The 23,136-nt window shown below is 40.1% G+C and overlaps 1 protein-coding gene and 1 long non-coding RNA gene across 2 annotated transcripts; both read right to left on the reverse strand.

Annotated features, from left to right (window-relative positions):
• On the reverse strand, positions 796-18,839 carry LOC110432384. Its single transcript, XR_002449823.1, has 3 exons — positions 18,546-18,839; positions 1,059-1,280; positions 796-966 (listed from the first exon to the last, which is right to left on the reverse strand). It is a non-coding gene; the product is annotated as an uncharacterized LOC110432384 (long non-coding RNA).
• On the reverse strand, positions 22,297-23,136 carry LOC8061661. Its single transcript, XM_021453414.1, has 2 exons — positions 22,468-23,136; positions 22,297-22,361 (listed from the first exon to the last, which is right to left on the reverse strand). The coding sequence occupies exons 1-2, from the start codon at positions 23,066-23,068 to the stop codon at positions 22,297-22,299; spliced, it is 666 nt and encodes a 221-aa protein (XP_021309089.1). The 5' UTR covers positions 23,069-23,136.

Consider the following 23,136-nt stretch of genomic DNA (forward strand, 5'->3'; position numbering starts at 1 on the left):
TTGAGGCTACTGCTGGAGTTGCTCTAACACGAAGGAAAAAAATTACCATTTTACCACTAGCAAAAAATGATTAAAGTTTTGAGTGAATGTTGTTTGGTTTTGACTGTATTTGTAAATATCGTTTCCCTCCTTTAGAGCCATCATTATTGAGAACATCCCCTCCACCAAGCTCTTCACTTGTTTTCTTTGGCGTACTCTCTCTATACAGGATTTAGATGTCGTTTTAGACAAGATTTGGGTTAAACATTGAGAGCATCTCTAAGAGACTAGGTAAAATTATATTCTAAACTACAAGATTTAGCCATTGTGTAAAATAAAAAACTCACTCAAAGCATAGAGTTCCACAACAGCTTTTGTATAGGATAGCTAGTGAGAATGATATGCTATATATGACAAGCGAAAGTTTAGGAATAACAAACTTGCTATTTTAGCAAACCAGATAGCACACCTGTTGGACTTTAATTTTTACTTTGAAAATATAAAAATAGGCTAGATAACATGGATATATAGCATATCTGTTGGAGTTGCTCAGAGAATATAAATCATCAACGACTTTAAAATAGTTGAGTTTACAAATGTAAAAATTATATGAATAGATTTGCCTTGAAAAATACATATATCATTTTCTTCTAAATATTTTTATAAAAATAAGTAGTTAAAGTTGTGTTTTGATGATCGTGTCGCTGTCCTATATGACAGATCTAATTCCTATACGGGAGTATTTGGTAGTGTCTGACTGTTTGTCTGTTGGTGCTTTGGTGGTAAAGCAGGCTATGTTTATTGTGGTGGTTCTCATTTTTTTTTCGAACCGAGGGTTAACCCCATTTCCATTACCAAGATAACGGAAATACAATGAAGATTATCCCAGATACAAGAGAAAAGCAGAAGCTAGGCAACCAAGAACTAAAAGCGAACTGTATCAAACTTAACCAAGCACTCACACAGCTCCGCTTCGCCACCTTAACCCTACAGAAAAGCAAAGGAGCTAGACTCAGGCCACAGTACCAACAATCCAGAAACAAAGCCTAGGACAGTAACCGTAAAGAAAGGCCCATTACAAAAGAACGATCAACAACGAATGCCATCAAACTTCTTTCATCCAAATCTTCAAGTCTTCTTAGTATCTGACCATCAATCTTCATTCTGCTGATCCTCCTCGGTGTCCTTCAACAACAAACAGCCTTCCTTCCTAGATCTTTTGTTCAACAGATCTGTCGCAATCCTCAGCATAGTGGTAACTCCGTCTTCCCGCGCCTCTTTATCCATACCTTCATATAAACCTGCCCAGTAACTCATAAGGGCACACGCATGACATATAATCGAGATGGGATTAAGAATCACTTTGTTTTCAAAACAAATTTTATTTCTTGCTTTCCAAATCACCCAACAAATGGCCGCTATACCAGTAGTATGAAATTTTTTCCCAGTTGGTATCCAACTCTCACACCAAACCCAGCATTGCTCCAAAGTTTTAGGAACATTAGTAGCCCCAAAACAGATAGCTATTGTAGACCAAATCACCTTAGCAGTGCTACATTGAAATAACAGATGATTAACAGTCTCAGGATGAGGACAAAAGTAACAAGTAGGATCTCCTTTACATTTCCGTTTAATCATGTTATCTTTTGTGAGAATTGCATTGTTAAGAGCCAACCATAGAAAATTTTTTATTTTCTCAGGGATTTTCCCTTTCCAAACTTGTTTATAGTAGCGGCCAGACTCATTCAAAGTTAAAGCATTATATAATGATTTAACAGAAAAAACTCCTTTTTTCCCAAATTTCCATGAAACCTTATCATCTCTCATACTGAAACAAAACATCGAGACATCATGTAAGATCTTTGACCAGTCTATCCGCCATTTATCAACCAGCCATCTATTAAAAGTCACAACATTATGATTTTGTTTTACTTTGTCAACAGAAATATTTTTTTGAAGGCACATATCAAAAAGATCAGGAAAAAGGACTTCTAGAGAGTTATTATACAGCCATTTATCTTTCCAAAACAAAGTCTTTTGACCGTTTTCAACATTCATATTCCTACCTTGAAGATATATATCACGGACCTTCAGAAGATCAGACCAAATGGCTGAGTATGTTTGTCTGTGTTTCACAGTATAGATAGAATCGTTTTTGAGATATTTGTACTTAATGATTTGTTGCCAAATTCCATTATCAGTTTCAAGTTTCCAAAGCCATTTACAAAGTAAGCTAATATTCATTTTTCTAATACTTTTGATCCCTAAACCCCCTTTCTTTTTACTCTTACAAATTTTAGTCCATTTGATAAGATGATATTTCTTTTTTGTGCCTCCTTGCCAAAAAAAGGTTCTATGGATCTTGTCCAATTTGTATGTTATTGTTTTTGGGAGTGTAACACCCTAAAATTTGCTCTTTTCAAAATAGATGAAAATTTATTTAATTTTGTATTTTTGTGCTCATAAAAATATAGGAAAAATAATATTTTTCATTAAATTAAAATTTATCATAAGGCTTAGCAATATTATTATGCATACATGCTGGTGCATATGTTTTGATGTGATGCTTGTTGCTCTTTTATGTGTTGAGTGAGCAATGTTATTTTTTTTTTAAAAAAATGTGTTTAATAGATCGATCTTCCTTGACTGGTACGTCGTTATCTTTTTCTACAATTAAATTCTTTGTCTCTCAGCTCAAGATTTCATTCAGAGTCTCTCAGTATCGCTTCTTTCAAACCTAAGTCACTCCTTTCAGTTTCTCGTCCATCAGAAGATCTCTATAAAAGTTCTCGGGAATTTCTTTTTTCGGCCTTCTCCGTGAGCATGATCTAATTTTGAGATCGTCCAAATTATCTTATCATGAGCTCTAAATAATTTGTTTAGGTTTCTCATGTTTCATAATATCTCTGATAATGTTTTCTAAATTTTTGAGCTTTTGGAGTATTTTTCGTGGATCAAGTAATAATTCTAGACTTTTCTGGAATTATTTTATCTAAAAAACAATTAATTTCGAAAATAATAAATCCTATGTCTATTCCAACTCAGCCCAAACCCTACGGTATATATACGCCTCCTTCTTTGATGCATCTAAAAACCACATCCGCCGCCGCCGCCGCCTTGGTTGAAACGCAGCGGGAAAGGACCGGAGCCACCGTAGCTGTGCATGCCATCCGCTGTCGTGCCACCGTTTGGAGCAGTCGCTAGTCTTCACCTTGCGGATGCTGCTGCAGCCATCGACCACCGCGTCGTCTCCGATCCCTTCTTGCCGACCAAAAGAATAACAAGGTGAGATAGCCATACCTTAGTTTCTAGGCCATTGCCGCGTGCATCTACGAACTCTTCATTGCCGAAGCCTTCCTATGCGCCGTGCGTGCTCTGCTTCAACTCCTGTTTGCCGGCTGTTGCTAGCTTGGTGAAGTCATGATGATGTCATGATGACGTAGATGGATTTTGTTGTCGTTTTTCTTTAGAAAAACAAATCTAGAAATACCAAGAATATACACTAGTTTGTTTAGGCCGTATCTTCTCCGCTTAAACTCCGTTTTGTTCCATTCAAATTTCGTTAGATTTGTATTTACGAGCTCTACATGTTAGGAGTATTATTTCTCATTTTTGAAACTTTAAATTTCGCAGCAGCATTTAATTAATTATTTATCTATAGGAAATCTTAGAAAAATCATAACTTCTCCGTTTTAATTCTGATTTTCGTGATCTTTACGTTTATGTGATCGTAGCGCTGCGTAGAATATTTTGATAAACTTTTATATTTGTTTTACCACTGTTGGTGTATTGTTCTAATTATAGCTTTTTTGCTTCGTGTGTGATTGTCTACATTGGAATGCGTGTTGTTGAGTGATGATCGAGTTTAGTCGGTGAGCTTTGCGTTGGTGATCAAGGCCAAGCTTTTGACGACCAGCAGCAGGCTCAGGAGAGCTTTGATCAAGGCAAGTATAACTTGGGATCATCCTTGTTACCTATACACAATTAATACAACATTTATCATATGCATGTGTCCATCTTGATGACCTTATCAAAATTATAGATGATTGTTATCCTGAATTCCTTGTTACCTATTTGGATATGCATTTGGGTAGTTCTTGCTAGTGCTTGAATATAATCCATGATCATGTAACACGAATGTTGGGATATACAATAAACAATAAAATAAGCTTTCTAGCAACTTGAACATAAAGGGTGGAAAGAACTCTGGTTTTTGCTGGATTGATCTTGACCCTCCATAAGGACTTATCCCTTGGCAAAAGCTGGGACAACTCGTACAACCATGAGGGCTATATGGCTCTGGCTTTAGTCAAGTATGAGTAAGCTTTTCTAGCTTGTTAGAGGTTACCCGAAAGGGCGGAGGGGCTGAACCGTTTTGGGTATAGTGCGAGCCCCTGTCCCTATGTGTATAGGCTGCGCGTCATTGTGCCATTCGGAAGGGGGGTATCTATATCTGCGCGCAAAGGAAACCAAGCGGCCCTAACTTGTTAGACGAACCTTTGAAAGACTTCATAGTGATCCGTGCCGACCTTCCTTGGTAGTGGGTTAAGAGGTCGACGGGCCTTGGGCGAAAGGGTAAATCATGACTCATGGGTAAAGATGTACAACCTCTGCAGAGTGTTAAATCTGGTATACTAGCCGTGCCCACGGATACGGGCGGCCTAGAAAACTGACGGAATAGATGGACACTGATGAACATGATTAATGATAATAAATGATGGTTTATTATGTTGTTTATATGTGTTATTCTTAATTCTTGTATACAATTGATCATGTGGTTATGGGATTTAAGTTATGCTACCTTGATATTTGCTATCTAAATATAAATATGCTATCTACATATAAAAGCTAAATACAGTCAAACCAGTGTCAGCTATTTGAGTCTCATGAACCCTGGTTATACTTGTTGAGTACGATATGTGCTCACTCTTGCAATTTCCCCCACACCTCAGGAGAAGTTTTGGGCTTGTGATCAACCAGTCAGTTGGATCCTGTGGAGAGAAGTTAATACCAAAAGTTTAGAGTTGTCTATCCGCTGTTTGATACTAAAGGTTATCTCTTTTATACTAAGTACGTTATATATTTATGCATTGTCTTTTGATATTACCCCTTATTTGTAGCTATATGTGAGATTTGCCTTCTAAAACTCGCATATGGTGCATATCTGGTTTTGTCCTTAAAATCGGGTATTACAAAGTGGTATCAGAGCAATGCTGACTGTAGGACGCAAGCCTAGTTAGAACTGGACGTTTCAACATGCTTCTATCTTTGCTGACTTCTTGCTTTCACCTTGATAGTTGCTAAAAGTTATGTTTACTTCTTGCCCAGTTCTTTTAAAAATCTTGTCTCTATTCTAAATCCTCCCTCTTTGTCTCTTTAGATGGATCATAACGAGGAGACCTTTGGCAAGAAGGAACAAAAGCACCCAGATATGCCAACCGTAAAAGCATTCAACAAGGAGAAGCTTCTAGCCATGCAAACACAAGTAGTGGAAGGAATAACTCAGAATAAGAACTCTCAACAACGCATCTCAGGACCAGTGAGGAGACAAGTAGTAGAAGCTTGGAAAAATATGAGAAATCATGGAAGCGTTGGGAGTAATACATCAGGATATCAGGATCAATGCCACTGTTGTGAGCATTATGGTCTTCCTTGTCTTCGAAATATGTCATTTAAAAAGGAAGTTAAGACAAAACCAACTTGTGTGACTAATGAGGATAAGAAGAGGAAGGCAAAAGCACTAGAGCCGGCATTGGGAAGTGATCAACACCCAAATGCTAAGATGTCACATGTAGCTTCGAATTCTTGTTAGGAAAACCCAAACCTTGGAGATGAACAAATCCCCCAAGCTAATCCCACTGCTCATGAGGTATGCATAGATGGATGGACAATCACTTATAAAGAGTTTCAACCTCAAAGGATCAAGCAATATAGGAAGAAATCTAATCATACAAAGATAAACCATCAGAGTCAGCGAGTTGGTGACACACCGAACAACACTTCAGTGGAAAATAACATCACAAAGGATCCAGCTAAGAGATGGTGTTATCACTGCCAACAAGAAGGACATTATATAAGCTCTTGTCCACAAAAGAAGCAACAGATGCATCGTGAAAATAACCACACTAAGTCTAAGATATAGGTGTTTGTGTCCCCTGGTGTAATAAAAACGCTAGTTACGAAAGTTGAGTTTGTGAACCTTTAATGCTTAATTGCTTGTTATTATGTTTATGTTTGATTTGGATCTTTGTAATGAGTGTAATGATTTTGTGAGTTTCTTCACAATTTTATTTAGTTTATAGAACTAAGGCATAAGGAGTAATGACATAAGTAGTTGGGTTTGGCTATCTCTTGTTTCTATCCCTTGCTGATTCTGGAGCAGTCTGCAATGAATCTGGTACATCTCAAGATCTAATCGTGCAAAGTTTACCAAATTTTTCTGGGAACAACTAGACTTCAAGATCTTTCTCTGACCACAAGAATCACTCTGATAGCTATTATGGTTTGGAAGCTACAAAGATCACAAGATGATACATATGTGCTGTCAAGAAATCTGGACCAGTTTCGGTTACTTACTGTTTGAGACAAATATAACTATAGAATTTGGAAAAGTGTTCTATAGAAAAGTTATAGATAATTTTCTAAGCTTTCCAACAGTATAAGCTGGAACTTATTTGGCTAAGTAGAACCTGAGATATGATATTTACAAATGGATGTTTCTGTTCTGTATCAAAGTTTGGACAATTTTGGTATTCCCTATTTTCAGCCAAGTTAAATTTAGAATCTGGGAAAAAGTTGTATACGAAAGTTGTAGAGGATTTCCTAAGCTTTTAAAAAATGTAAGGATGATCTCCAGATGAATTAAGAAGCTCAAGATATAACTTTTGGAAGTTACTGCACCTTTGCTGAGACATTGTCAGGATGGATAATATGTTTGGCTGTTTTACCTAAGTTTAAAGACAGAACCTAAGGAAGTCTTCTATATGAAAGTGGTGGTGAACTTCATAAGTTTTCTAACGATATAAGCCACTACTCTATTGGAATAACAGAATAAGAGTTATATGTGTTTTACTACACTGGTGTTTTTCAAATCATGAGAAAGTTTCAGGATATTTGTTCTTCCCTTACACATAAGTTCTTTGGGATGCCAGAAGTTCTCGATGTTAGTTCACTTGCCGAGAAAACATGCAAGCTACCTTTCTTGTGCCCCTAGTTGACTTTTCTTAAGGGGGTAGTACCTTGATGTCACAAGCTTATGCTTTTTTAAAAAACTATGTAGAAGTGATAATTGTCTTCTGAGATATTCTATGGATATGATCATCTATCCTTGCCGTGTTATTGACGTTGGTCACTTGATGACAGGGAGTGTAGTGTCCCATGAATCCAGAGCACAATATGATGCCTCTCATGGATAGGTGGGAAGATTATGATCATCTTGCCTTTGAAGAAAGATGCTATGAGTATGACAAAGCTGAGTGTTATCAAAATAATAATATGGAAGAGCAAGTTGACATTGAATCAAATCAGAATCCACAACGACGGAAGCGAAAAAGGAAAGCCCGTAAGAAGCATGCTCACGGAAATAAAGTACAGCAAAATTATATCAATGGAAGACTGAACAATGTGGATATGAATAACATTCAAGGAGTCACCAAAGTGGTGGGTGGTTATGTTCAAGTGGACTCAGTGTTGGTTTTTGCTCTGTTTGACCGAAGTGCTTCCCATTCTTTCATTTCTGCCAACTTGGTAATTGAGCGGGTGAAATGTCCAACAAGGAAGCCTTTGTTAGTTCAAACTCCAGAGGGAGAAATACAGGCAGACCAGGTTTGCTCGAATATTAATCTGGTCATAAGCAAGGAGAACTTCACAGTAAACCTCATTGTGCTAGAGTCACTCAATATTCCTTTGGTTCTTGGCAATGGATGGTTATGTGCACACAAGGAAGTGATCTTATGCTACGCAGTGGAAACTTTTCTTAACCGCACCATGAGGGAAAAGAGTTGAGTATCAAGGTGGCCCACTCCTACCTGAGGAGGCATATCCATGCTAAGCTACCATGTCTTGGAGATGTATAAGTCAAAAAGTTGGTAGTCAAAATGGATTTTAATCAGTTATGAATAATGGACATTCTATGGAACAGTTGAGTTTATCTTTGGTATGCAAGATGTAAGGCTGAAAGAGTTATCAAGATCTTTATCCTGTGTTCTCTCAGAGGATCCGTGTCTCTTCCGAATCTCGAGGACGAGATTCATTTTAAGGGGGATAGATTTGTAGCACCCAAAATTTGCTTTTGAATTAATAGGAATTAATTTGATTTAATTAAGTATTTTTTTGTGAGCATTTAAATTAGTGAATAAATAAAATTTTGTGGAAATTAAAACCAACATAGGGATAGAAATATGTTTATTCATTCATGCTGGAGCATATTCAATTTCGTGTTGTTGACTTTTGGTTTGAATTTAATTGCATTAAAATTCTCTTCAAAAGAAAGCTTTAGAAAATAAAATGGAAAAGGAAAGAATAAAAAGAAAAAAAAGAAAGGAAGCTCCCTTTACTTCCCCTCTCGGCCCAGCCTCGTTTCTTTCCCCGCGACCCAGCTTTCCCCCGCCCCGGCCCAATTCGCTTCGGCCCAGCAGCGCAGGCGCCTTTCTCTCCCCTTTCTCTCTTCTCTCGCTGACACCGGGGCCCGCCTGGCAGTGACCCCGGCTTTCTTCTTCCTCGCGTATCCAACCGGGACACCAAATCAAATCCCGGTCATCTCGGAATTTAGGGATCAAACCGATTTATTTCTCCCTATAAAGACCAGGTACCTTCCCCGCACGCCCATTTCCCCTCTATTTCACGCAGGAAGCGCCCTAGGACGACAGGGCCGTCGCTTTGGATCTCTTCAAGCACAAAGAGGAGCCGGCGTCGCCATTATCGGTCCTCGCTGCTCTCCGGTTGATTAAAGCCCCTTGCCGAGCTTCGCGGCGCCTTTGCGAAGCTACTGAGCCCTATCTTTCGTGATTTCATGCTCTGTACCACTCTCCACAGGTCGCCAAAGTGTGCGGGATACTCACCGTCCGCCGTTCCACGACGAGAGCCGTCCACAAGCTTTTCCCGCCCACCTTTTCGACATTGGTGAGTTCGCGGTGATCCCCTCGTGCTTCCCACGTTCTCATATCTGAGTTTGGTGCACTCTAGCGCGTTTCCCCGTGGTCTCCGGCAAGCTTCTAGCGCCGGCAATGGAGAACCACCGCGCTGGTCACTGTTCCGGCCGGCCATCCCCTCTCCCTCTCCCTAGATCGAATCTCAGTCATTGGATCATGGATCAACGATCCAGATTAGAAGATACCCCTTCGCTGGTTTTTATCTTAAAGAGCCCCTGTGTTATCTCATAATAAACCCGCGGTCCAAAGCGCCTCGCAGGAATATGCTTTCTCAGTTTTAAAAACGTATTCCGCGCCGGTTTGAATTAAAATACGTTTTCAGTATTTACTAAATTACCACTGATTTTGTTTTGGCTATAAAATATTCATTTTAATTCCGTTTTTACCGATTTAAATTGCGTTGGATTAGTATTAATGAGCTCTACATGTTAGTAAAATTATTTACTCAGTTTGAAACTTTTAAATTTTGTGATCCTATTTAATTACTTTTCTATATAAAAATCTTAGAAAAATTCATATCTTTTCCGTTTTAATTCCGATTTTCGTGAACTTTACGTTTGTGTGATCATAGCACTGCGTAGAATATTTTAATAAACTTTTATATTTGTTTTACCACTGTTTGGTGTATTGTTCTAATTATAGCTTGTTTGCTTCGTGTATGATTGTCTCCATTGGATTGCGTGTTGTTGATTGATGATCGAGTTTAGTCGGTGAGCTTTACGTTGGTGATCAAGGTCAATCTTTTGAAGACCAGCAGCAGGCTCAGGAGAGCTTTGATCGAGGCAAGTATAACTTGGGATCATCCTTGTTACCTATACACAATTAATATAATATTTATCATATGTATGTGTCCACCTTGATGACCTTAGCAAAATCATAGATGATTGTTATCCTGAATTCCTTGTTGCCTATTTGGATATGAATTTGGGTAGTTCTTGCTAGTGCTTGATTATAATCCATGATCTTGTAACATGAATGTTTGGATATACAATAAACAATAAAATAAGCTTTCTAGCAATTTGAACATTAAGGGTGGAAAGAACTCTGGCTTTTGCTGGATTGATCTTGACCCTCCATAAGGACTTATCCCTTGGCAAAAGCTGGGACAACTCGTACAACCATGGGGGCTATATGGCTCTGGCTTTAGTCAAGTATGAGTAACTTTTCTAGCTCGTTAGCGGCTACCCGTTGTGGTGCAATTGGGGAATAGCAGACCGTGGATTCCTACGGGTGAATCACATGGACTGACTAATGAAACCAAGCAGCCCTAACTTGTTAGACGAACCTTTGAAAGACTTCATAGTGATCCCTGCCGACCTTCCTTGATAGTGGGTTAAGAGGTCGACGGGCCTCGAGCGAAAGGGTAAATCATGACTCAAGGGTAAAGATGTACAACCTCTGCAGAGTGTTAAATCTGGTATACTAGCCGTGCCCACGGATACGGGCGGCCCGGAAAACTGACGGAATAGATGGACACTGATGAACATGATTAGTGATAATAAATGATGGTTTATTATGTTGTTTATATGTGTTATTCTTAATTCTTGTATACAATTGATCATGTGGTTATGGGATTTAAGTTATGCTACCTTGACATGCTATCTAAATATACATATGCTATCTACATATAAAAGTTAAATGCAGTCAAACCAGTGTCAGCTATTTGAGCCTCATGAACCCCTGGTTATACTTGTTGAGTACGATATGTGCTCACTCTTGCAATTTCCCCCACACCTCAGGAGAAGTTTTAGGCTTGTGATCAACGAGTCAGTTGGATCCTGTGGAGAATACCCGAAGTTTAGAGTTGTCTATCCGTTGTTTGATACTAAAAGTTATCTCTTTTATACTAAGTACGTTATATATTTATGCATTGTCTTTTGATATTACCCCTTATTTGTAGCTATATGTGAGATTTGCCTTTTAAAACTCGCATATGGTGCATATCTGGTTTTGTCCTTAAGATCGGGTATTACAGTTGGGAAAAATATCCTCCCATTCTCTAGAGATTAAGATTCTATCAAGCTTTTCTAAAATTGGGTCTTCTTGATTATTAGACCAAGTATATACACCTCCTGTCATAACAATCTCATGCAAATCATGGAAATTTATCAATGTATTAAACATGTCAGAGAATCTCTGTACATGACCTGGCTTATTCTTCTCAAAAGCATACCTTATAATGTTAAAATCACCACCAACTAAGATAGGTTCCTGGTTTCTACTACAAAGAGCAGATAATTCAGATAAGAAACTCAGTTTCATTTCATCATGTGCAGCACCATATACTATCAAAAGATCCCATTTGATTCTATTGATTTTATCCCACAAATTTAACTGCAACATGAATTCTCCTTGATGAAATGCACCAACATCATACCATTCTTTTCTTACCCCAACAAGAATACCACCAGATTTCCCTTTAGCTGGGACATTTAGCCATAAGTAATCTTGCTGATTATCAAATCTTTTGAGAATCTTATCATCACAGTTTTGAATTAAAGTTTCTTGTAAGCCAATGAAATGAAACTGATACTGGCTGATGAGATTTTTCAAGAAGGAAGCAACACCTTTTTTTCTCAGACCTCTACAGTTCCACACCAACCCTTGTATCATTGTTATTCTTTTTTTTATCCCTTCTTTTCCCTCTTTTAACCTAAGCTGCACGGATACTTCAGGGTAGGCGCGTATCCCGTATCGGATACGTATCCGATACGGATACGTCGCGGATACATGACTAGTACGTACTGGAGGAGTATCGGTTTTTTTTTTTTACATAATAGGATACGGTTGGCTGATACGTATCAAGCAACGGATACACGTATCAGATACGGCCCAGCCCATTACGAAACCTTTCTCTCGCCCTAACTGCGGACGCGCGACGCCCCGACCCCGACTCCGCAGTCGCGACGCCCGCCCGACCGTGAAGCGCAGCCGCGACGCCCGCCCGACGCCCGCCGCCCGCCAGCGCCGTTCCTGCTCGCCGGCGACGAGCACGGCCCCTGCTCAGCCCGAAGCCACCTGTGGAGCCTGCGCGGGCGCGCCTGCTCTTCCGCGACGGCTGAAGCCGCGAGGCTACGACGCCCGGCCGCCCGCTCGACGCCCGCCGGCCGCTGGCACTGTCCCTGCTCGCCGGCGACGAGCACGGCCCCTGCTCAGTCGTGGAACCACTCTGGTCAGCCGCGGAGGCGCCCTGCTCAGCCTGCTCCTCTTCTTCAGCCCGATCCAGATCCCGTGAGTAAATCCCATCAATCTCTCCTTCTTCAGTAGTTCAGTTCGTAGGATGGCAGTGTAGTGAGTTCTTGTTGCTTGATTTCCTATATGCAGTAGATGGCGTCTCCCAATTTGAGTGGTGCTAGTGGTAGTGCAAGTGCTAGTGTGGGATCTGCAGCCACAAACACAACAGACATCAAGGCTCCACTTTGGGATCATGTCACCATTTTGGAGAAGCCTAAACCTGGTGGAGGAAACACTTACTGGCGCTGCAAGTACTGTCCACTGGAAAAACTGAGTAGTTACACTAGAGTTGAAGCTCATTTGCTGCAGATTTCGGGAAAGGGAATAAGTAAATGTCCTAAAGTTACATATGAAATGCTTTCTGCCATGAGAAAGGAAGTTGAAAGGTGCAAGAATCTGGTGGAAAGATCCAAGTCAAGAACTGTTTCTCTGCCTACTGATCCTTCACAGAGCAATACTGCTGACACCAGCAAGAGGTCTAAGAGGGGGCCTACTTCTGCATTGGAAAAATCTTGGAGACTAGAAGATCGTAATCACTTGGATGCTTTGATCAGTAGAGCAATTTATTCTGGAGGGGTTTCTTTCAATTTTTTGAGAAATCCGTATCTTCGAGAAGCCTTTGCTTTTGCTGCCAGCCGCAACATGCAAGGTTATGTGAGTCCTGGTTACAACAGAGTTAGAGAGGGACTTCTGAAGCAAGAAAGGAGGCACATAGAGCGTTTGTTGGAGAGCACAAAGAGCACATGGCCAGAGAAGGGAGTCTCCATCTGCACTGATGGTTGGTCAGATCCTCAGAGGCGACCAATTATAAATTTTGTTGCTGTTTGTGACAAGTCACCTATGTTCTTGAGGGCTGATAACTGTGAAGGTGAGGTCAAAAGCATGGAATACATTGCAGAAAAGTTGAGGGGAATAATTGAAGAAGTAGGTCGAGATAATGTGGTACAAATCATTACAGACAATGCTGCAAATTGCAAAGGTGCTGGTCTAATAATTGAGGCTGAGTATAAAAACATATTTTGGACACCTTGTGTTGTGCATACCCTCAACCTTGCCTTGAAAAGTATATGTGAGCCTAAAATAGGAAGGAATCCTTCTGATGATGAGATATTTGTTTGGAATCAACTTGAATTTATAGATTCTGTGAAGACTGAGGCTGCTATGATAAAGAATTTCATAATGAATCATGGCATGCGGCTTTCCATGTTCAATGAGTTCAGCCGTTTGAAGTTACTTTCTATTGCTGAAACTAGATTTGCCTCTGTTGTATGTATGTTAAAGAGGTTTGTTGAGGTAAAATCAGCCCTCCAGCAAATGGTGATTAGTGACAAATGGAGCATCTACAAAGAAGCCAGAGATGATTCTCCAATTCCAACAGCCCAACTTGTTAGGGACTTGACACTTAATGAAGTATGGTGGGACAAGGTGGACTTCATTCTTAAGATTACCACTCCTATATATGAGATGATTCGTATAACAGACACCGACACACCATGCCTTCACTTAGTTTATGAGATGTGGGATTCAATGATAGAGAATGTGAAGAAAGCCATATATCGGTACGAGGGCAAGCAAGAAGATGAGCATTCGGACTTGTACTCTGTTATTTATGACATTCTGATTGCTAGGTGGACAAAAGGAAACAATCCACTTCATTGTTTAGCTCATTCACTTAATCCAAGGTACAAATTGTCATTCCATTTTTTTTATTTAGTTCATATTTGTTCCATTCACTAAACCAGTAAACCATAAAGCCAAATTGACAAATGACAATTACAGATATTATAGCCAAAAGTGGCTTGAAGAAGGTGTTGGCCGTGTACCACCCCACAAGGATAAAGAGGTGTCCAAAATGAGAATGACTTGCTTCAAGAGGTTTTTTCCCAATCCAGAAGACTTAGCAAAAGTAAAAGAAGAGTACGCAAGGTTCTCTAGTTGTTCAGAAGAATTTAATGATCCTGACTCAATCCAGGATAGATGGTCTCTATCTCCTATGACCTGGTGGACAAATCATGGACAATATGCTCCCTTGTTGATGAGTTTGGCCATGAAATTGCTTAGCCAACCAGCCTCATCTTCTTGTTGTGAAAGAAACTGGAGTACCTATAGCTTTATCCATAGTGTGAGCAGAAATGCCTTAACTCCAGAGCGTGCTGAAGATCTGGTCTTTGTGCACACAAATCTGAGGCTTCTATCTAGAAGAAGTGACGCGTACAAGGCAGGAGAGACAAGGATGTGGGATGTAGGAGGGGATTCTTTTGATTCACTCGGTGGTATTGGCATTCTTGAAGTGGCCAACCTGTCCGTTGATGAACCTGAATTGCAAGCTGTGACTTTTGGTTTGGATGCTCAAGAGGTTGATGTTGCGGATGACAATGAGCCAGATGAGGAATAGCAAGTTGCTGCTGCATGAATTGCGCCTGAATGCCTTTTAGTTTTAGTACTTTCCTAAATATGAGAGTGTCTTGAGAATTGCGATTACTTTATTTGAATTTGAGACCTTTGGACCTGCTGTTATGTAATAAGTAGTTGAGTACACTTAAGTAGTTATTTGTGATGTTTTTATTGTTATCAGATTTAAATATAGACTTCCATAATTTTATTATTTTTTATTTTATTTTTAATATTAAACGTATCCGCATATCTGGTTTTTTGGGAAATCGGCGTATCCGCGTATCCGTATCCTTCCGATACCGATACGCGTATCCGTATCCGTGCAACTTAGCTTTTAACAAAGTGGCTTTACAAGGCCTACCTCGCTTCCTTTTGCAAGCAGGAACTTCCTGATCTTGCATTTGCCCCTTTCTCATTGGTGAAATCTTAAGACTCTTTCTTTTATCTCTTCTTTTTTTCTAGATTCTACCAATACAAAATCTTCAATATCAGAATTCTCATCATTCAACCATTCTAATTCTAAAGAATTAACATTGTTTGAAACATTTTCTACCAATTCAGGTTGAGAAATGAGTTTTGATTGACATTGTTTACTGTATAAATCACCCCTAGCTTGTTCTAGGTTCTTAAGCAAATCAAAAGTCTCAAAATCTTCATGATTAATAGCAACACCCATATCAGCAGAAATAGTAACAATTTCCTCTATTGGAAGTAATGAGAAAGCATTGTGGTTTTTTGAATTACCTTCAAGATTACGTTTCTTCGCCATCTTGGACACCTTCTCCATAGTATGAATATTGGTAGTTTCTTTCAGCCTTTCACTCCTCCTTCTTTCATCCACTTTCTTGACTTCCATCACCACAGGATCCTCAATAGAACAACTGTTGGTCATCTTAGAACACCCCTCCTTATCTTGACAAGCCACAGTTGGTAACTGGGTATCCTCTTTAGATTCAATAGCCCTCACATAATCAATCATCAATTCCTGGATATGCCCAACATTTTCCACTTCCCTTGGCATAGAATTATCTTTCACAATTCCAAAAAATATTTCATTTAAGCTTTCTGAAGTTACACTTGTATCTTTTTCCTCCACCACTGAGACTAAACCCTCAAGTTGTGTTTCTTTTGCACTTGTATCCATCTCCACACTCTCTTGTGTATGAACTATATTGTCATCAGTAATAATCTCTTCTGGAGCTTGTTCAGCCTGATTAATTGTGACTTGCTCTATAGTTGTCACACTTTCATGACAAGGTATGCCAATTGCTGTCTCTGCAAACAATGCTTTGTAATCAACATTTTCCTGATTATTTTCCACCAACCAAGCATGTTTGAGCGAACTATCCACACTACCATCTCCAACTTTGCTAGATTCACCAACTCCAGTTAGCTTCTGAATCTTGATAGTGAAAGAGTCACTGTCAGAGTCTGAATCTTCCAATGTATCAGGAATATGTACCTTGCCACCAATATCCTCATCATCTGCACTAACATTACCTTTTTGAGCATCACTCTTGATCTTGCTTTGACTTTTGCGTTTGAAATTGATATTTGGAGGAGCAGACTAGTAACACTGCACATTCTTGCCTAAATCTGCATCACCATTCTTTCTATCATTCACCTCTTCATTAGCATTCTCATTGCCTGAATCCGAGTTTATAAATGGTAATTCAGCCCTAGACTTTTTTGCTGGTGGGGCAGCATCATCAGTAATCTTAATACCACTCTTGAGAATTCTTTCACTTTTTTCTTCAGGTATTTCTCTTTCAAACTTGAAGTCAATGATATATAAGCCTAGAGTTGCTTCAGCAGTTCTTGGGACCCTAGCAATATCCCTACAAGCAATTCTCATTCTAACATAGTCATATCTGTATCTGGTTCCCTCATCAATTTCCAAGACTTTCCCCACTAAACCACCAATCTTGGCAAGAGTTCTCATAGATCTCTGATCATTTGGAATACAACTAACTCTGAACCAAGCTGTTTGCAAAACACCTTTTGCCTCAGCAGCAGGAGACCATTGATCTATCTGAGTCATAGCACCACTCCTCATAGTCAAATGCTTTAACCTACACCATTCAGTTACCATTTTCACAGAAGGGAATCTCCACAGAAATTTTCCTTCAGCAACAGGACGAACTTTCCACTTCCAAGTATCAGCACCTATGAGATTCATAAATTCTAGCTCAATCTGTTTAGCATTCACTGACCCCTGCTTCACAGAAATGACTGCAGTGCTAGCTTTCTCTTTAACAACTCTTGGGTCAATACATTCATCAATGAAAAAGAAGCTTTGGTCCTCAACTTGAGCAGCACAAAGCTCAGGACCTAAGTTCCAAGGTAAACATCTTTTACAATTATAAGTTGAATGATTGTTAAATCCACATATTTCACAGACATTTCTTCTACATTCTCTAGTTGAATGATTGAACATACCACAATTCTCACATGGAAGTTTCTGCTCAGGATCAACAGATCTAATTGGATTTTGAGAGGTTTGAGACAAGTCATTACCTCCCCCTCGATTTTGAACAGCCATGTCCTTGGTAGAAGATTCACCTTCCCCTTTGCCCCATTGACCTTGAGTGCTTTGTTTGTCTTCATTTCCCTCCCACTTAGAATTCTCCATCTCTTGTTCTTTACTTTGCTTCTCAGTGACTCCAGCTTCACCAGTTACAATCTGATCAACACTAGGACCACCTGTTTCCTCCTTCCTTTTCCAGATATTAGCACGACCTCTACCATCAGCGGCCTCATCTCTCTGTCCTCCCCACCCATCCCGGGTATTTCCAGCACCAGCCCGATTCCTATCAAATCCATCCCGGCCACCCCCAAAACCACTCCGACCACCACCAAAGCCACCACGACCAACTCCGAAACCACCCCGACCGCGATCGTGTCTTCCTCCACGATCATAGCCAAAACCACCATGGCGACCATCACCTCTTGACTGCATTCCTACCCGTACTGTGGGGGCCGGATCTGCACTAGCAGCAGCTGCGTAGGATCTGGGATAAACACCTCTCCAAAAATGTTGAACGAATTTGGCTAGAGATTTCTTGGTGTTATTGGGTTAAGAGGGGGGAGCGAAGAGAAAGTTTCCCGATCGGATCGATCTAGGGCATGACTTGAGGTAGAATGAAGACCAAATCCCCAACCGAATCGATTTGGGGTATCCTTATCAGACTTTCGGTGCTCGGACTCCGAGTCACCTTTCACCTCTCGGTCACCACCCACTGGATAAATGCCACTTGTCCTCGCAGAGGGATGTGGCCCTAGGATTCCCGGTACAATGCGTACCTTTGGTGGTGCGCGGAACCACCGGGAATCTCGAAAATACCCATGGTGGAAAGCTTTTGGATATTCAATTTTTCCCTCTGTAAGCTCTCCGTCATCCAGGTGTTGATAACAGAGCCAATTCAGCTGAATCGGAACAGATTTGAGCTTCACCCAATCGTTAGCAACAACCTCGAACGGGAAATCCTTCCGTTTAACTGTGTATTTGAAATTCCAATTCACCGAATCAAATGGCGGACCATATTTTCTCTGTTTCGATTGCACTCGCAATCCATTCTCCAAACTCGGAAAATCATCAGAACGAAACAGGAATGACGGAGATTGTTCATGAACCTTAGATTCATGAATCTCAGTTTCATGAATCTTATCCAGTTTACGAATCCCCTGACCCAAATTGACCCAAAAACGCTTATGCATTCCTTTACTACGAGAATAATTGTTCAGCAAAACATCAGAATTCTTCGTATCTGAGATCTCGGATAGGAATACCTTCGTCTCGCATGGAGATACCCGATGCGATGACCAAGCGTCCTCAGCACCCCTGACATCGCAGCCGACCGTTGTGGATGCCATCAGGAACGCTCGGTGGAGCTCGCACAGGAAGCGCAATGACGCTCGCGCAGGATGCACGGCAGCGCTCGCGCAGGACGCGCGGCGGCGCTCGCTCAGGAAGCTCAGTGACGCTCGCGCAGGATGCGCGGCAGCGCTCGCTCAGCTGTGGATGTTAACAAATTTTGGGGCAACTCTTTACACACTTTGGCCAAATCACATGTGTTTTAGGTTCCTACTTTTTACTCGGACTAACTTTGGCAGAAGTTAATGGTTCAGCAATTAACAAGAAAAAAAATTATTGCTAGTTTGGGGCAACCAGCTGTTGTTGTGGTTCTCATGCCGTCACTTCTTCACTTGTCTTCTCTATTAGCATATTACTCACATTTTATTGCATGTGACTTTTTGAAAAAAAACATATTATATCTATTAATCTGACTATTTTTTAGAAATATAAGATACGTATGATATAAAGTTGGAGCTTGAGATTGGTATATGTATAGCCAAGTGTCACGCACAACATATGATTGAGTTGGTATACTGGTATACGTATCCAAGTCTCACGCACAATATATGACTGAGTTGGTATACGTAGCCAAGGCTCACGCACAACATATGATAGAGTAGTGCGCGCTGGTTGGAGCGCAGGTAACTGCCGGATTCACTAGTACTATACAGGGTTCCTAACCCTTTTTTTACAGTCGGTGTGGAAATAAATTTTTCCACAGGCGGGTAACTGTGAACCGACAGGCGGTTCAGTTATGCCAACCGTCTGTAGAAATCTTTTTCGATTTTAATACAGTACGCGGTCGGTGGGATTTTAATACACAAGTCGCGCATTTTTTTCGCGTAAAATCACGTGCTACGCGGTCGGTGGGATTCGAACCTGAGACCTCACCCTCGCGCGTACCCTCCTCTACCACTCCACCTATCACTCACTTGTGTTTGTAATAGAGTTTAGTTCCCCCACATACTATCATAAACCAAGCATAAATTGATTAGTTGATGTCCTAAACGGATTCAAATGGAAAAGTCGTCAACTACAAAGTTTTACAACTTTTTAAGACCTACAACTTTTATATTGGTAGTTCCTTCATCCGAGGTCATTTACAAAATTTGAATTTCAAATTTTAGAAATTCAAACGTAGTTTTCGATGACAAGATGATTTCAAATGAAAAAATTATCAACTACAAAGTTTCATAACTTTTCAAGATTTACAACTTTAATTTTGACGGTTTTTTCAAACGAGGTCATTTGAAAAGCTTAAAAAATTTAAGTTCAAATTATTTCTACAGGCGGATTTCTCAAGAAACCGCCTGTAGAAATCATATTTCTACAGGCGGTTTCTTAAGAAATCCGCCTGTAGAAATACATTTTTTTTAGATAATAGATAAAATATCCGGCTTCATCTACCAAAAGGTAGAATCAGACCAATTATTACAAAGTCCAAATTTGAGCACACACCGCTCACACGACTATGGAGACAAAAGAAACTTCTTGACTAAGCAAAACCGACAAATCTATGTGACAGCCAACTATTGGAGCCAAAGAAATCTAAAGCCGATGTCTCTAGGTGTTGCGCTGCATAGATCATTTGATCTTTCAAATCATGCCGCTGCAAGTTCGCCCACTGACACAGCCAGTGCGTGCCCTGAAACAGTACCTGAAAAAAAGATTTTGGTTTGCATTTGTCAAAAACTATTTCATTTTTTGTTATCCATATTGCCCAAAAGAGTGCTGCAGCTGCCATTAATAACAATGTATTATACTTCTTATTTCCCCGTTTTGACCAGTTAACAAATAAATCATCTATATTCAAAGGAGGTACAATCCCAAAAAGTATGTGTATAGAGCGCCACAAAAATTTAGCATAGACACAATCAAAAAAGAGGTGTTGTAACGATTTCCAAGGAATGGCACACACAACAAGTTTTGTCTCCATGCCAATTCCTCCTTGCCAAGTTATCCTTGGTTAGAATCACTCCTCTTTTCAAATACCACATGAAAATCTTTATTTTCATTGGAAGTTTTGTTTGCCAAATACATGATTTCTATAGGCGGTTTTGTTAGAAAAACCGCCTGTAAAAATTAATTTTCACAGGCGGTTTTGTAGTCGGGTAACCCAATTTCTTTCCACAAGCGTTTTTTTCATTAAAACCGCCTATAAAAATTATGTTGCACCACTGGCTTTGAGCACTTTTGTACTAGTGATTTCTAGTAATATATTATAATATAGTGTTTTGCCATGAAAACGTAGCTAAGGATTAAAAAGTTTTACTTCGAGCCTTGGTTTATGTTATAATACATCATCAATTGTAAGAAAATAGGTGTTCTATTATTACTGATGCAAGCAACTTTTGTACAATAGATTAAATATAACCTACTGAAATGACCGTATTATGACATATACTATATTATATAGGAAGAAACAATGGGAGTGTACTGCACACAACATAGAAATTTATCTAAAAAGGGGCAGTGGTATTATATATCTCAGTTTCAATAAATCAAGAATAACAACAAAAAGCAAATTAAAAAGGTACAACTTAAGTAGAGAGAATAATCATGTATGCTAAGATATTCCGATTTATATATATATAAAGAAATCATATGTTAATAAATATTTTGATAATGATTGACTCGCGGAAGGGTATAGGGTGGATAGGATACACTCGGAGATCACTCAACAAGATCAACTAGCACTAGAGATTACTTTGTCGATTTCTTAAAGAGGAGCTATGCTCAATTCTCACAAAGTATCAATATCATCTCCTTATACGATGGATTGCATGGTTTATTTATACTTGGAATATCCCTCCTAGTTGGTGTGAAGATAGGCATTGTAAAAGTGGTAGATCACCTTGGTGGAGAAATTGAAGAGTCCTCGATTTCTCCTGGAGCCACAAAACATCATGTGTAGCTTCCAATAAAATGGTAATAACTCTCACATTGGAAACCAAACTCATATCTTTCTAATAATATAGAACATGAATGGTAATACGTTCGAATTTGATGCTAACAAGCCACGAAATATAACACTAATTATGTATGCTTCCCATGGCCTTATCATATTCGTATAATGTTCTCACAAGTTAATTTTATTGGAAGTATTAGGATTTAAATATCTTACTTGACCATAAGTTTATCTTATAATACATGAATTGTGACAAAATAGATGTTGCATTGACGCATGCAACGATTGTGCACTAGATTAGATGACGAGCCTGTTGACATCATATTATATTTTTTCAAAAAGAAACAATGGTATTATACTAGAAATTGGATCTAAAAGAAACGAAAACTTGAGTAGAGAGAATATATGATCATGTCTGCAGATATTATATCCAAGTATGCATAGAGCAATGGTACATGGCATGGATTCTCGATTAAAACCAGATATTGGATCTTAACGAACTTTAACTAAACTATTTTTTTTAGAATTACACATTATAACACAGACGCTCACACACACTCAATAACGTGCAGTGGCTGACTATGACACCATAGTCCACAGCTCTGACTTATTGTTTCTGCTGACGAGATAATCGAGAACGATCGACCTCTTGCTACTGATCTGGATCTGCCAAAAGTTCCAAAAAAGATCATGTTATATATATGACACCAATTCGATCGCTTGCTGATAAACTAATAGTAACTGGAAAAAATATGAAAGGAAAAAATGCAATACTCCTAAGCCGTGTTCCCTGTCGCCGGTGGTGGAGGTTCAGGAAGGTCCATCGGTGGCATTTCGTCCTCTGTTGCATTTGCATATTAATTATATAGTTGCATATTATTACAAGCGCTACGCTATTTATACATACAAGGATTATTAGTTTCTCGGAAACAAACTCTATGACTTACTTATTGATTGGTCGTTGTTGCAGAGGTCGGAAAATGGCTGTGGGTTTACTCCGTCTAAACACGCTTGCACGAGGGCGAGCGCGCACGTGTGGTTGACGGCCGCCGGCAGAAGCTGGCTGACGTCGCCGTTCATGACGTGGCAGAGGCAAAGAGGATCATAAACGCTTCGATCGCCGCTTAGGAATAGTTTGACGCCGTCGCAGCACTTCCTGCTCGGAGCCTCCGATTCGCATGCACCGCCGTTGTTGGTGAGGAAACCGGAGCACGGAGGCACCAGCGACTTCACCAGCGTTGTCCAGCACTCCTTTGGCCGCGGCGGCGGTGGCGGCGGCGGCGGCGCCACGTTGTAACAAGGGATGAACGGAATCTTTGGAAACAAGGGAGGGCATGGTATAATTCGCGGCAGTGGCAGGTCAGGGATCTCATACGAGGCCGTCGGGTGCAAAACGACGACTTCACCGTTAGCCGACGGTGCAGGAGCCGTCACAAGCTTGGCTACTCCTCCGTCTCTGGCCGCCGCAGATTGGTGCTGCAGGCTGGGAGCGACCACGGCGAAGGCCACGAGCAACGCGATCAGCGTGTAGTTGCTGGACGGCGCCATCGATCTCTTTGGTCTTTGGAGATGGAGGCGTAAACTAATTAACTTTGGCTTTTAGGTGTGGTTTCTGT

The sequence above is a fragment of the Sorghum bicolor genome, chromosome 2, assembly GCF_000003195.3.
Source record: "Sorghum bicolor cultivar BTx623 chromosome 2, Sorghum_bicolor_NCBIv3, whole genome shotgun sequence".
Classification (NCBI taxonomy): Eukaryota; Viridiplantae; Streptophyta; class Magnoliopsida; order Poales; family Poaceae; genus Sorghum; species Sorghum bicolor.

Coding starts and splice junctions, on each gene's coding strand:
- LOC8061661 (XM_021453414.1), bottom strand. CDS start 23,068: ATGGCGCCGTCCAGCAACTACACGCTGATCGCGTTGCTCGTGGCCTTC. Junction 22,362..22,467: donor CAACAACGACCAATCAATAA/GTAAGTCATAGA, acceptor CAAATGCAACAG/AGGACGAAATGCCACCGATG.